Raw genomic sequence first — 14,294 nt, forward strand, 5'->3', positions numbered from 1 at the left:
GAGGGTGGGAAGGGGGCGGGCCTCAGGGCCCAATCCTCCGATTGAGCCTGTGAGTATGTATTCAGCATTAACCATAATTAGACAAATAACTGGGGACTAAGTCACAGACACTGTCAATCCCATACGCAAGTCATTAAGATGCATAGAGACACAGAAACTCTTCCTGTTGTGACTCTGGCTTCCCTCTCTCAGGTCACCCTACTTGGGGCTCTGCTGGGTTAGGGTTAGGGTTAGGGTTAGAATTAGGCATCTCTGATGGTAGTTTTTTACCTTTTCATTTCCCCAATTCTTAAAGTCAAGCACCCCACAGTGCAGCGCCCCCCATGGGCTTCCTTCAACTCTCTTCCCTGAACAATCCAACTAATAGTTTTTCAAAGAACCAGGAGACCAAAAGCAAGCCCCACACTCAGCACTGAAAATGAGCAAACGCAGCTCAGGGTCCCTGTTAAAGCTGCTACTAGTCTAGTAGAAAGGTTTCCTTCCTTGTAGGGAAAGCCATATACACACATAAACTTGAAATGGTAGCCGCACCCTAAGTATGTGAGGCAGCTGTCGAGTGGGCTTATCTGCATCCCACTGAACTCAGCGCAGGCTGAAGGGCGTGGGGTGTGGGGAGGCAGGCAGGGAAGGGATCATTTTGCTTACAGGACACTGAAGCAAAGGCCAGGTTTTCTTAACACCTGAGAGCAGATGCAAGAATTTGCCAAACAATTAAAATTAGTAGTTGAGAAGTAAAAGGAGATCTCGTGCCAGAAGAATTCATCACCATCCCTCCCAAACCCAATTCCAGAACCCTCCCCACACCTACACCGGGTCATTGAACTTTGTAAGCAGAAGAAATAAGCATTTATCTTCGTTGGCAGAAATTACTCTTTATGCTACTGAGAGGAGGACTAACAGGTAAATCTATTTTTTGCTATATAAGAGGTTATGAGGGACAGGTATTTTTCCATTCGAGTCATAAAATTCTCACTCAAGGTTTATTGTCAAATCTTTGTTGTGCATCACTGTACATTAATTGAAGTTTTAGTAAAACCCAATGATGGCCCCCCTTTGTCTACTGACAGAATTTGACAGGCCCAGGGCAGATGGTGAGGTGGGTCTGGACCTGGGGAGGTGTCTTCCTTTACCCTCTCCCCACACCCCTCACATATCATCCTCTCTCTTAGGCAGTTTACTGAGTAGTCAACACCAGCCCACAATTAGGTGGACAGGTGTGTGAACAATTTCTGGAATAGCAGTAACCACCTCTCTTCCAACAAAGGCTGGGAATGTCTCCAAATGGAAGAGAAGACAAGCCTAATGCTGGAATTGATTCAGTGACGTACCAGGAAGCCAAAAGCGATGATCTTTAGGACACATTCCAGGGAAAACACCATGGTGAAGGCGATATTCAAGTACTTGAGGGCCAGTTCATAGGTACAGGGAGCAGAGTAGTACTGCCAAGGAGAGAAAAAAGAGACAGTCACAGCCTCAGTGTGAGGGGTCACGCATGTCACTGAGGCCAGCCCTCTCTCAACCTGGCCTCGGAGGAAACTGGTGCAGGAAGAGAATGGACATGTAGTGCTGGAGAGGATTACAGATCCTGCACAGGGAACAGAGCAAAACTGCCCCGCGCCCTCCTAGACTCTGAAAGACAAAATCAGCAGTCTCCCTAGAGATGAAGGTGGCAGGGCAGAAACATTTCCCAGAGTTGGGCCCTTAACCAGTTAGTATTAAGTAGGAGCGAGCTCTCCTAATGCTCGACACATCTTTAAACCTCTCCATGTCCGAAGGGCATTTTTCACCCTGGTTGGGGACTGACTCCACCTTCTCAGGTCTCTGGGACAGCTAGGATGTTTCCCTGCATTTGCTAATGGACCCCTGGAGTCCAAGGGGCTGGGCTGTTGAATGAGGTGAGATTAAAAGAGACCCCTACCAGTGGAGGCACAGGCTGCTATTCCCGGGGCCTCTGGGCACACAGGGCTGTTGGGGGAGGGAGAAGTCACTGGGTTCACCTTCCTCTCACCTTCATCATCAGCACGACAGTGTTCAAGGCAATCATGGCCATGATGGTATACTCAAAGGAAGGAGACACCACGAAGTGCCACACACGATACTGGAAGGTGTGCCTGTTCTGTGGCATGTAGCGGGTGAGAGGCTTGGCACTGATGGCGAAGTCGATGCACGCCCGCTGCGGAAGAGTCAGTTATTAGTCTAAGCTCAGAGCCCCTAGGCCTTGCACAGTGGTGGGCTCTCTGTCAGATGGCTAGCAGAGGACAGCCCAGGGGTAAAAGGGCAGGACCAGAGAGAAGCAAAAACATCTAGACACAACTACTGGCAATGAGTTTGCAAAACTGGATGCATTCTGTCACATGGGACAAGGACTTAGTGATTGTTACTAAAGTCCTTTTATACAGTGTGTAGCTGAGATACATAAGCAGGAAGCATTCCCTGATGCTCTTAGAACTGAAGATCTACAGGCTGAGAATCTCCTGTCTTAAAATGCATAGAGCCAGGCATGGTGCTGCATACCTATCATCCCAGTGATTTGGGAGGCTGAGGCAGGATGATTGCAAATTAAAGGCCATCCTCAGCAAATTAGTGAGATACTGTCACAAAATAAAAAATAAAAAGGGTTGGAGATGTGACTCAGTGGTTAAGTGCCCCTGGGTTCAATTTCTGCTACCAAAAATGAGGTCAGAAGTGTTTGGGATTTCAGATTTTTTTCTGATTTTGGAATATTTGCATATTCAGAATGAGCTATCTTGGGAACCAAACCCCTAGCAGCCTCAGACATGTAGCCTGAAGGTAATTTTATATAATATTTTTCATAATTTTCAACATTTTATGTTGTGAAATTTCTCACCTGTAAACTTACGTTGCTGCTCAAAAAGTTTTGAGTTTTAGATTTTTGGGGATTTTTGGATTAGAAATGTTCAACCTGTATTTGCCTATACATCTCAACTTATAGTTCCTGACAGATTCGAGTTCAGTTCCATTATCAAGCAACACCACCACCAACTATGAAACCCAATGTACCAAAGCTATGCTTGCTGCTTGGAAAGTAGTCATGAGACGTATTTCCTACCCTTAGGGCAAATACATACCATGAGGGTCACCGTCAGATGAGCAAATATCTGAATATTATAATTGCGGCACGCATCTTTTCCTTCTAGACTATCTGATGATGGAATAACTCATTTTCCCATCTTCTCTATAATTCCATAATAAAGTTAGGAAAGTGCAATCTTTCTTCCCAACCCCCATGATCCAAAGAGTTCTTTCTGAAGCCCCTGCTGTCCCGGGCTGCAGGCCCGCGTGATTACCTCGTTCTTCTCCAGGCTGCACTCCTCCATCATCTTGTCCCCCTGTTCCTGGAAGGTGATGATGATGAGAGCCACAAAGATATTGACAAAGAAGAAAGGGAAGACCACAAAGTAGACCACGTAAAAGATGGACATCTCCATGCGGTTGCTGCGGCTTGGGCCTCGGTCTTCCTCTGTCACGTCTACGGAATGCTGCAGAACCCTGTGGGGACAGAATGAGGGAACACTCATGGCAGGTGACAGTCTGGGCTTCATCGGGAGATGTTCCGCTATGACGGTTCTTTATGGAACTATTTGACTTTGCAGATCCTCCATTAGTTTGGGGTCCTTAAGCAAGTTGAAGACTCACTGGCCCCCTAACCCATTGCTTTTTCTAGTTCCTTTTCCATTTGCACCCAATTTCTAATCAACAGAATGACACCATTTTAAAGTTTAGGTTGTCATATTCAATAACAAAAGACTCCTGGATAGCCATTTGACTTTTTCCTGACAACTAGAGTATTCTGCCACCATAAAGTAGTGCAAGTCTCTGAGAAATTAGCCTTCAGCTAAGGGCAGCACGAGAACCAGCATTCTGTTGTCTTCTTCAGAAGATCACGGGAAGAGTCAGTGGGTTCTGCCAGCTCATACTTATTCTTCCATCCTCAGGACCTCAGATGCAAAGCCAACTTGGTTGATAAATCTGTCTAAAATAGGCCCCAGGGAGTCTCCTGAGGGGTGGAGGGCTGTTGAAAACTCACTGGTTCTATAGGAGTAAGATGGCTCTACTCAATTCCTCAATAATTGGCTAAAACAATTAAGAGTTTCAAATATTTCCCTGACTTTGTCCTCCAAACCTCTCTCTTTGCCTGAAGGATATTCCTTCTTCCTCTCTTATTTCACCCACTCATAACCACGTACTTTCCCTGGTACAGTAACAAAGGATTAGACTTGCTCATCTTGAATCAGCTTCTGAAGGCACCCAGGTGGTCCAATCCCAGCTCACAGACAAGTGAACCAACTGCAGCCCCTCACTCACTGAGGCCATCCTTCCCCTGTGGAGACTGTGAATAAGGTCAGCAGGGCCCAGATGATGTTGTCATAGTGGAATTCATGGCGCTTCCATTCCCGGCCCTTCACCTCCATCTTGTTTTTTTCGTGGTCTACGTAGTTGCCTCTAAAACCAGAGTAGAAATGAAATAGGGCCTCTTCACTATAACTTGTGAAAGAATTGGTAGATACTACAGACTTCAAGAATGCGGGGTACTGATCATGGCAACAGAAATACAAAGATGGAATTTTTTTTTAAGTAGGTATTTCTATGGGATAAAAATGGAATCCCAGCAGATGTGGGATGAAATTCTAACCTTTTATTAGTTTACTGGTAACCGTGAGCAACTTAAATTTTGAATCTCAGTTTCCACATCCATAATGTACAAATAAAACCCATCTCAGCAGATCATTAAAATGACCAAAAAAGCAACATAAAAGGTCTTTTACCATGTTTCACACAAAAGAGGTGTTCAGAAAAGTTAACCAACTTTCTATTTTATCTTTCTACTGAAAGTTGAATGGAAATGGTGAGAGAAAGGAGACAGAGTCCACTGTGGGGGATGGTGAGGGTCTCAACAGGACATGGCATAGCAAAAAGTGAGTGGTATGCGCTCTTGGAACTCACATGCACTCCTTCTCTGTGTCCTTGGAACTGTCTGTACAATAAAAGAACTTTCCTTTGAAGAGCTGAACTGCGATGACAGCAAAGATGAACATGAAGAGCTTGTAGACGATGAGTATGTTGAAGACATTCTTTAAGGAAGTCACCACGCAGTCGAACACCGCCTGTGGACAGCAGCAAAGGGCCCCGGTGCATGAGTGCCTTCATGGCTTGTGCAGCTGCCTGGAGCTGAGGTGGGCCACACCACCACTGAGAAAGCACCCCCAGAGATGTCACCCAACTCAGGGGTGATCCTCATGGATGCTGGTCATGGTGGCAAGGACCTGCCACCCAGGACAGGAACACATGCTCTAAATCTGAAGGTCGACAGTTAGAAACAGAGGGGGGGTTCTTTGGATTCCAGTTGGAATTCTCAGTGTGAAACGTAGAAGTTTAATGCTGGAAGGGATCTTTGAGATCATTTAGCTCATTTTAACCATTAACCCTGACCTTACACACATTAGGTGACATCTATAGCTTTGTTTATTTACTACTATCTTATTTTCACCCCTCCTAAATGGATCAGGTGAAACCACATTCTCATCTTTGATCACTTCCATGGTACTCTGTCATAAGTTCAGATATTTGCTCTGATAATATTCAATGCTTCATGTAAACATCTTCTAGCTTAAAGCTGGTTGCATTGGGGATGAAGATCAACAGAAGTGACCTGGCGAGGACTGAGACCCACCCCGTCTTAGAGATGGGGAGGCTGGGGGATGGAACCTGGCACCTGCACTTCAGTTAAAACGTGACACGTCTCCAGAGACCTCCCCGCCTGGGTCCTCAGCTGTGAGGAACTGCCTGGGTTTGAACACATTTCAAACCATTTTTAGGCTATTTTCTAGGTTTTGAGGTTTAGCTCACTGGAGAGCGTGTAGCCCCAGTAGCACCATGTTTGTATGGTTTCTTCTTCGCAGCGCTGGGTGAAGCACGGCTGGTGTAATTAGTTCAGCACTGCAGGGAATGTGAGTGACACGCAACTTGGTGGAAGCAACAGAGCCACCTACGTCTCCCTCAGGTTATCACTGCAGCGCCGGGAAACAGCACTCTCTTGTTTAATGGAATTAACCAAGGCCAGGTTGCCTTCTCCAGCCTGTTAACTAATCTCCTCAAACCATGTGTGCTCCTCAGGACTCCCAGGAGCCTGGGCAGCAGCTAACAGGGTTGGGGGCCCTGGCAGCCTGGGCAAGGAGCACAGAGGAAAGGGCACTTACAGGCACAGGCCAGGCCAGTTGCTGTGCTGGTGGGAAGGTACAACTAACAGGGGGTGGAAGGTCCTGCTCTGGAAGGGGAAGGCAGGGGAGGGGAGGCAGGGAGGAAAGCAATCACAAAGCCACTTCCTTCTTTTTTAAAAATATTTTTATTAGTTGATGGAACTTTATTTACTTATTTATATGCAGTGCTGAGAATCAAATCCAGTACCTCACATGTGCTAGGCAAGCACTCCACCACTGAGCCACAACCCCAGTCCCAGCCACTTCCTTTTGAGCAATAAGTGTTTCTGGCTGGGAGTCCACACACTATGCCAGGTTCTGGGCTCAGACAGGAAGCCTCAGCCAGTTCTGGGCCTTTCTGAAGGAACTTTCCTCCTTCCTTCCATCTGTTGGTCCATCCATTCATCCATCCCTTGCTTTTGGTAAGCCTAGCTTGTTTTGCCTCCACTTTGCAGAGCAGGGAGAATAAAGCAGCCATGCTCTGAGATCAACAGGGTGTTGGGGGTAATGGTGGGGAGCTTCAGAGGTTATGAGAACCCAGCAGGAAATGGGAATTGAAACTTGGGAGAGAGGGAAGCTTTGTCCTCTGAGAGAGCAGGCCTAGGCTGGCCAGAGGAACTGCTGGGTTTTCTTGCAAGGACCACTCACATCAGCTCGCTCATCTACACCACAACACGTGTTACAAAGCGTTTCCATTTTCCAGCTGGAAGACACTTCAAGACTAAGTTGCTGGCTGTGGACCACAGAGCTCCCAAGTCTCAGAGCTGAGCCTGACACTCACAGAGTCCCCATACTGTGCTATTGAAAAGTCACATGGGTAGTGGGGTTTAGGAGGCCTAGTTCCAAGCTCCTCCTCCGGACAGCCCAGCTTTACTACCCTGGGGTGAATCTGTATTTTCATCTGGTGATCCTGATCCAGGGAATTAAATCTGCTTCCAGAGAGGTACTCTGGTATAGCACCTGAAGATGGGGCTTGTCCTAGGCTTGCTTCTGATGCCTACTAAAGTCCAGGTCTGGGCAGAAGGGGTAACCCCCTTACCCCGTTTCTTTTTTGCCTCTGCCAAAAATGCAGAGTGTGTCATTGGACATGTTACTGACTTATCTGTGCCTCAAAAATCCTAAAGGCTACTAAAGGCTAGGGATAGAAGATCCTTTCCTTCTTCCCTGGAACTATGAATAGAGGCAATACCCCAGGTAACACAGCCTCCCCCTGCATGCTGGGTACAACGGGAGCAAAGGGCACCCACAGCTTCCATTCTGGTGTTCTGGGTCCACTTTATGACATAGGAGGCTCCAGGACAAAGCCACACAGGCGCCATCCTGGATGACATGCCACATCAGAGAGTATGAGATGCCATCCAGGCTGGGCTTAAGAGGTGAAGCCCTTTTAGATGTCTTTGGATGTTGTTTATGTTCCTTTGAAACTAAAACTATAGCTCAGACAAATGAACCCATGAGAAAGTAATATACCCAGAATAAACTACCCCAAAGCTGCCCGGCCATGACCAAAGAGAGAAGATAGGAGATGGGGAGTCTATGGAAACAAAGTCTGAAAACATTACCTTGAGCTTGGGCAGACGCTTGATTGTTTTCAGTGGCCTCAGAACTCGGAGCACCCGCAGAGACTTGATGGTCTTGATGTCCCGCCCCTTGTTGGTTCTGCATGGGAGAGGCCCCCAGGGAATCATATGGACAGAGGAGAAATAAAAGCCACAGTAACACTGTTGCATTAATAAGAACAGGGCAAAAGGGGAAAGATGTGGGCGAGAAGCCAGAGTAGGTCAATTGTTCACTTCTTCAGGGAAACGCCACCAAAAAATATTTCGTGAATATTCTCAAACCGCTCCCCAGCGTGCACACATGCACACACATCCATCCACACACACACCCACACATGCACATCCATGTACAGACAGTCTTCCACCTATGATGGATCAGCTTATGATTTTTCAACTTTATCATGTTGCAAAAGTGATATGCGTTCAGGAGAAATTGTACTTCGAATTTTGACGTTTCCCTGGCTAATGTTATGCAGTATGGTATCTTCTTGCAACGCTGGGGAGAGAGAGCCATCAAGCCACAAGAGTAGCAGGGTAAATGATACTCCGTAGATGCACAAACTATGTCACTAAGCTATGATGTTCAGTAGGTTAGACATAAAGTTTTGACTTCTATTTTAAATTTTTGATGGGTTTACCAGGACACGACTCCATCATAAGTCAAGGAGTATGCAGACACACACACACACACACACAATCTGAAGCACTTCCTCCCCTTAAAGCTAGCCTACTGCTGCTCATACCATGGTGGCCAATGAAGATGGAAGGTACGTCAACTAGGGATCACGACCTGTGTTCCACTTGGCCACCCCACTGTGCCTAGTCCAGTGCTTTTCCAGAGCAGGTTGTCAACAGGGCACTTGACTCAGTCTGTTTCCATCACTGCAGGGTTCATCAGAGGGAGAGCGAGGAGAGGAAGGGCAGTGGGGAACCCACACCCTTGTTGTGCGGGCTGCCTGTTCCAGAGAAGGTATGGCATGCAGGCTTCTTGCCCAGACCTGGGTTCACACCTCAAGGATCCCTGCGTGGCTGGCTTTTCCCACAGTTCCTTCCCTTTCAGACGCTGCACCTGGCACAGGCAGCAGAGCCACCCGGCAGGGGCAGGCCCTGCCCACCTCTATCAATGCCCTCCAGCTAATGACCCTCCCTGTTCAGCCTCTTATAAATGTTTGCTCCTAATAGAGAAAACACATTTCTTTTTATTTCTAGGAATGAAATGAATAAATCAACTTGTATTTCTCTTTCCTCCCTGCTCATCCCCTGAGATCTTTGTATTCAATTCAAATAACTGCAATTTGTAAAACCTGCAGATGGTGGAAAACAAGACTAAATAGGGCGGCCGGCTCTGATTCCTTCCTCCTGCTGGCTCAGATGGCAACAATTGGAGGAAAGGGGACCAGAACATCAGGCGAGAACTACCTGCACTGCCCCTGCAGTACCCACCCCAGATAACAGTCTCTCTAGACCTCACAGAAGGCAAGACGGCATTTAACCTAATCCAAGGCATGCTGAATTTGACCACAATGTCAACGTTAAGACTCTTAATGGTCACAGACCATGACCTACTTTTATTCGAACTTAGATTTGAATAAAAGCAATAAGCAATCCAACAGTATCATAGTGATATGCACTTAGCACCCAGGGACATTGGTATATTTTATAAGTTCTTTTGCTCTGTTAGGCTCATCTCTCTATATATCTAAAAGAGGTGACATATAAGAGTCAAATACTACCCAAACCAATAATAGTCCTTTACCAAGAAGGTGTGCAACTCCTAAATTTTTTTAATCTTTTGGATATCAGCAAACTCCCCACTCCTTCCTCAGTAGGTCGGCTCCTCCTCCAGTCCATTTTTAATTTTTTTTATATTTTTATAGACTGCATTTTGATTCATTGCACACAAATGGGGTACATCTTTTCATTTCTATGGTTGTGCACAATGTAGAGTCACACCATTCATGTGATCATACATGTACACAGGGTGATAATGTCTGTCTCACTCCACCATTTTTCATACACTCCCCATTTTTAATTCAAAGAAAATCAAACATACTTACCCCAAAGCATTCCTATGGAGGATCCAATCAGAAAGCAGTTTTGAAGGGTGGGAGAGAAAGAAGACAGTTAGAAAACTCCACGGAGAAGAGACCCTTACAGTGACAGACACTGGAGAAGCAGGCACACAGGGCCCCACCCACAGCCTTGGCACTTGCTGAGTCCACAGGGTTGGAGAAGGGAGGGGACGACAGGGACAAAGGCCCTTCACAAGCACTAGTGAAACTGCCCCACTCAACAGGTTTTGCGCTTTATCCCATGGCACCTGGCTTAATGGCCTTTTCTAAATGTGGGCTCTGGCTTTCATTTCCTTAATAGTGTTCAGGCTTCTCATTTCCAGTGAATTTATAAGAAAATAGGCTAGAGGAAGTAAGCTTGTTCTGGGCCAAAACTTTCTGTTTCAAGTCAGAGTACTAGCCCCACCTAGAAAGGTCTTCCTCTGAAGAGGGACAGGCAACCACGGTGTCATAGCTACTCTGGCCTCTCTCTGACGTCACTTCCCCCTCAATAAGAGGGGAAGCTATTTCTATCAAGGTTACACAAAAATCGGCCTTTTGACAAACTATCCATGCCAGTTATTTAATGTGCAACTTTTAGAAGAAAAATCCTCTGCACCCGTGGCGAAGCATAACAACCAAAGTCAAAACAGATATGTTGGAAATAACAAGAACTTAGTTTTAGTTTTAATTTTTTTTTTCTGGGCCAGACTTTGTACTGAGCATTTTTAGTGCAAATTATTATATTTTTAAACCTACTCATGTCAGGACATAGGTTTTACTCTTATTCCACAGGTAAGATTCAGAGGGTTACCTGTAGAGCAGAGACTTGAGCCCAAGTGTGTGTAAAGGCTGGAGTTCCTGCTCCAACCACCGAGCTCTGCACCAGCAGGTTTTGTTCCAGGCTGTCAAATGATTCACTGGATTTTAGAGTTGGAAAAGATCCCTGAATCCCACTTTCTTGCAAGGGAAACTGAAGTCCCTGGAAGAAGAGCCCTGCATAAGATGCCTCGGTGAGTGAGTTCAGGGTCACAGGCGAGCATGTATCTCAGGACTTCCCATCTTGCTCTGCTACCAGGAAGAAGTAAATGCCCAGACACAGGCTTTGGTTCTCAGCTGCTTGTTGCTATGCAGGTTAGTTTTTCTTCCTTTACTTCATTTTATCATGTACCCATACCTAAGTCACACTGGGCCTGCTCTGGGTCAGAGACCCTCCAAGGCATTTCAAGTCAGAGTGTGAAGCTGCGCCTAGAAAGGGCTTCATCTTTCACTTGTGGCCTGTGTCTGATGGATGCTCCTGCTCAAGTCTGTAGGAGTCTGAAGGAAAGAGTCCCCCAGCAGTTGGGTGGACACGTTCAGCTCTTAACGTCCAAGTGCACCAAGGAATCCCGTTTTCCCAACAGAAGGCATAAATAAAGAGTAGTTAGAAACTTCTTTTGTCCCAAACCGTGGGATTTTACGAGGATTTGGGACAGGGAGGCACACTTGTCAGACTTCTAATGTCCATATTATCCCACCAGTGATTCCATATTGGACATTAAATTACTTTTCACTAATAAGTGCCAAAGGAATAGAAATCTGGGAATTAAACTTAAGGCCTTATAACCTTAAGTATTTATGTCATAACCTCCAAAGGTCCAGAGGACAGAAATATTTTCCTTTGAGTTGTAATGGCATTTTCTCACCTGAGGCTGGGCATCAGTAGGTTGGTGAAACACACTTTTATCCTTTCATACACTAAGCATCTATGGAGTCCTTCATCTAGGTTGGGCACTGTTCCAGGTGCTGGAACAAGCGAGGTGGTTAATCTCTTGGAACATACCTAATCTAGTAGACAAGGCAGGCCTCAAGTGAACACACACACAACCAAGGGGACTTGTAAGCTGTTGTGGGTAAGACAGAATCTTTCCCCTGGCTACATGCCTTGAGGAGAAACCAGGGGAGACTCTCCCATGGTCTCAGGATAAGGGAGCAGGGTGGAGTATCCACACCCAGCAGCTGATAAAGATTCCCCACTTCAGGCTTTCACCTCCTGCTCAGCCCAGGCCCATATCTCAGAGAACTTTATGACCAGCAGCATTTGCTTGGGTTCTCAAGTGTTCCACACGGGAACCACCGAAGGTAGGAAGGCCCAACATTCTTGCTCCTCCCATACTGCCTGGATAAAGGGCAGAATTTGCTCTTTATATTTAGCCTCCCACCCCCTAATCCTAGTAAAATATTATGGTATGGACCAAAAGGGGTTTCTAACCACTGTGTATGCCTCCTGTTTTAGAAAATGGGATTCCTTGATACACTGAGCACTGAGTATGTCTACCAAACTACTGGGGGGCTGTCTCATTCAGACTCCCAGAGATGTAGGCAGCAGTAGCAGTCAGACACAGGCAAAAGAGCAAGATTGTCATTGCTTTGCATACCTTTCAAACAGGTCTCTTACTGCAGAACAGCCACTGAAAAGCAATGGTTTTGTAGTGATAACAAAAAAAAAAAAAAAAACCAAAACAAAAAAAACAGCTACGATTTTGAATGATACAGAACACTTACTTGCATCCTGTTTTGTTAAAATAGGGTTAGCACCAACTTGCGAACTGCCATTTGAAATGAAAGGAGTACTAGATAACGAAGCCAGAGAGTAAGGAAATCCCTCAAGGATTGGTTCCTCACTAATTAAAATTACCATAATTTATACATGGACTAGATTACAGCACCTCTCCCAAATCCATTATGGAAGACAACAGGTTGCAATGGAGGTATTTCACCAAGCTAGAAGTACAAACTCATCAAGCACTTTAATTGAGACAGACTGTTTTAGAAATAATTTATGTGCTTGTTATAAATCACCTAAATAATCATTTGATAATACAATTTTTTCATATTACCTAGTAATTAATGGAATTTTAACAGGCTTAATAATTGACTCTAATGTTAAGATTTGAGGATAATTCCACACACTAGGATGCAATGATCCCTTATTAATTGGGACTCAATGGGGACACACATTTTACCATTTATTTCCTACTTATCTGGTAAGTTCCTGACTGCTCTCCGGAATAAGAAGGAAAACCCAACATTTCTCTTGTGTCTCATCAGAAGAGACAAGAATTTTCCAGCTCAGTTGTCAAGTTGCCCTCCAGATCCATCATGTGTGATCACTTGTCATTCACTGTCATCTTGCTCTCTAGTTCCCAGGTCTTTTTCTCCAAGGACATACATACTCTCAAGTTGATTTCTGCTAAGAACACACTCTCCTTCCATGGGGCAGAGTGGAGACACCAGGATCTGAAGAGCCCTTCACTCTAGGTGACACTCTAGGCCTCCTCCATGAGCCCAGGAAGCAAGAACACAGGGATCTGCAGGAATCTCTCATCCCAGGAAGGGCTGAATGTAAGACAGGAGGAAGGGTCGTGCTGGGAGGGGCCTTGCTAAAGAATTGGGACTACTGTGTGGTAGGCAGTAATAACAGCCATTTATTATACAATGTAAGTGTTTGGTACTATTTTAAACACTAAATATATTTTACCTTATTTAATTCTCCTAGGACCAAAAGAGAGCAATTTTTAGCTTTTCCTTACCGATAAAGTTCAGAGTTTAGTCAGCTAATAATTAATAGTGCTGGGATTCAGACCTAAGCTTCCCGACTCAAGTCTAAGCTGTGCATGATGTTATGATGCCTTTCAAAGGGGACTTGCTGCAGGATTTCAACCAAGGAAGGGCATAGCAAAAGGAACCAGCAGTGTCTGAGTTCAAACGTTAAGCTATCTTACTCCCCTTAATCAGCCTCAATTCTGTTCACAGGAAGAAAAAGTGACAGCCGAAACATCAAGATGGACAAGTTCAGGGGTGCTCTTCTCCAGCTGGCCTGCAGGTCTTGCCTGTCTGCAGGTCTAGACAGGATAGGGAGGCTAAGCAGAGAGCCATACCAAGCCACTGCTCTGAGTTTCCCAGGATTAATGGCTAAAAACTCACCAGAACATCATGGCAGAGGGGAGCTTATACAATGGCGAAAACACTACACTCTAAATCAGCACACTGAGGTTGCTCAAGAACCTATCATGCTATTTGCTAGTCAAATAAAGCCAACTAGTCAAGCTTCTAGCAATTCATTTCTCACCTGAAAAGGAAGACTGTCATGTGATCAAGTGTTTATGGAAACAAGAAGGAATTTTCCCTTTCTGCACTGGCAATGCCTGTCTCTAACCTGTGCATAAGGCCAGGCTCATTTACTTGGGTGAAGAATCTAAATTCAGCACTTTGACCTTATTACTGCTTAGCTGCTACCATTGGGGATCATTTTTCTTTCTGGCTCAGGCCTCAGCATCTCTTGGGGCCACCCAAGAACCTTCATTCCATGGTTGCCCTGTCATCTTTGTTTGGTATCCAGAGAACGAGCTCGTGCTCAGTGCCTGGTGCATAATCCCGTCCTTTCTGCAAGTGGACTTCAATCAGCTTCTCATACACACTCACGA

The 14,294-nt window shown here is 45.6% G+C and overlaps 1 protein-coding gene across 4 annotated transcripts in view; it reads right to left on the reverse strand.

Moving 5' to 3' along the window:
- CACNA1E (calcium voltage-gated channel subunit alpha1 E) overlaps positions 1-14,294 on the reverse strand; it is a 439,155-nt gene that overhangs the window by 44,087 nt on the left and 380,774 nt on the right. For all 4 annotated transcript variants that reach the window (XM_079106943.1, XM_079106942.1, XM_079106940.1 and 1 more), the window contains 6 exons: positions 7,781-7,877; positions 4,966-5,126; positions 4,327-4,464; positions 3,309-3,510; positions 2,009-2,173; positions 1,329-1,439 (listed from right to left, as the gene is read on the reverse strand). In XM_079106943.1, coding sequence (XP_078963069.1) covers positions 1,329-1,439; positions 2,009-2,173; positions 3,309-3,510; positions 4,327-4,464; positions 4,966-5,126; positions 7,781-7,877 — 874 coding nt within the window. The remainder of the gene's footprint in view (positions 1-1,328; positions 1,440-2,008; positions 2,174-3,308; positions 3,511-4,326; positions 4,465-4,965; positions 5,127-7,780; positions 7,878-14,294) is intronic.

The sequence above is a fragment of the Sciurus vulgaris genome, assembly GCF_902686455.1.
Source record: "Sciurus vulgaris genome assembly, chromosome: 12".
Lineage (NCBI taxonomy): Eukaryota > Metazoa > Chordata > Mammalia > Rodentia > Sciuridae > Sciurus > Sciurus vulgaris.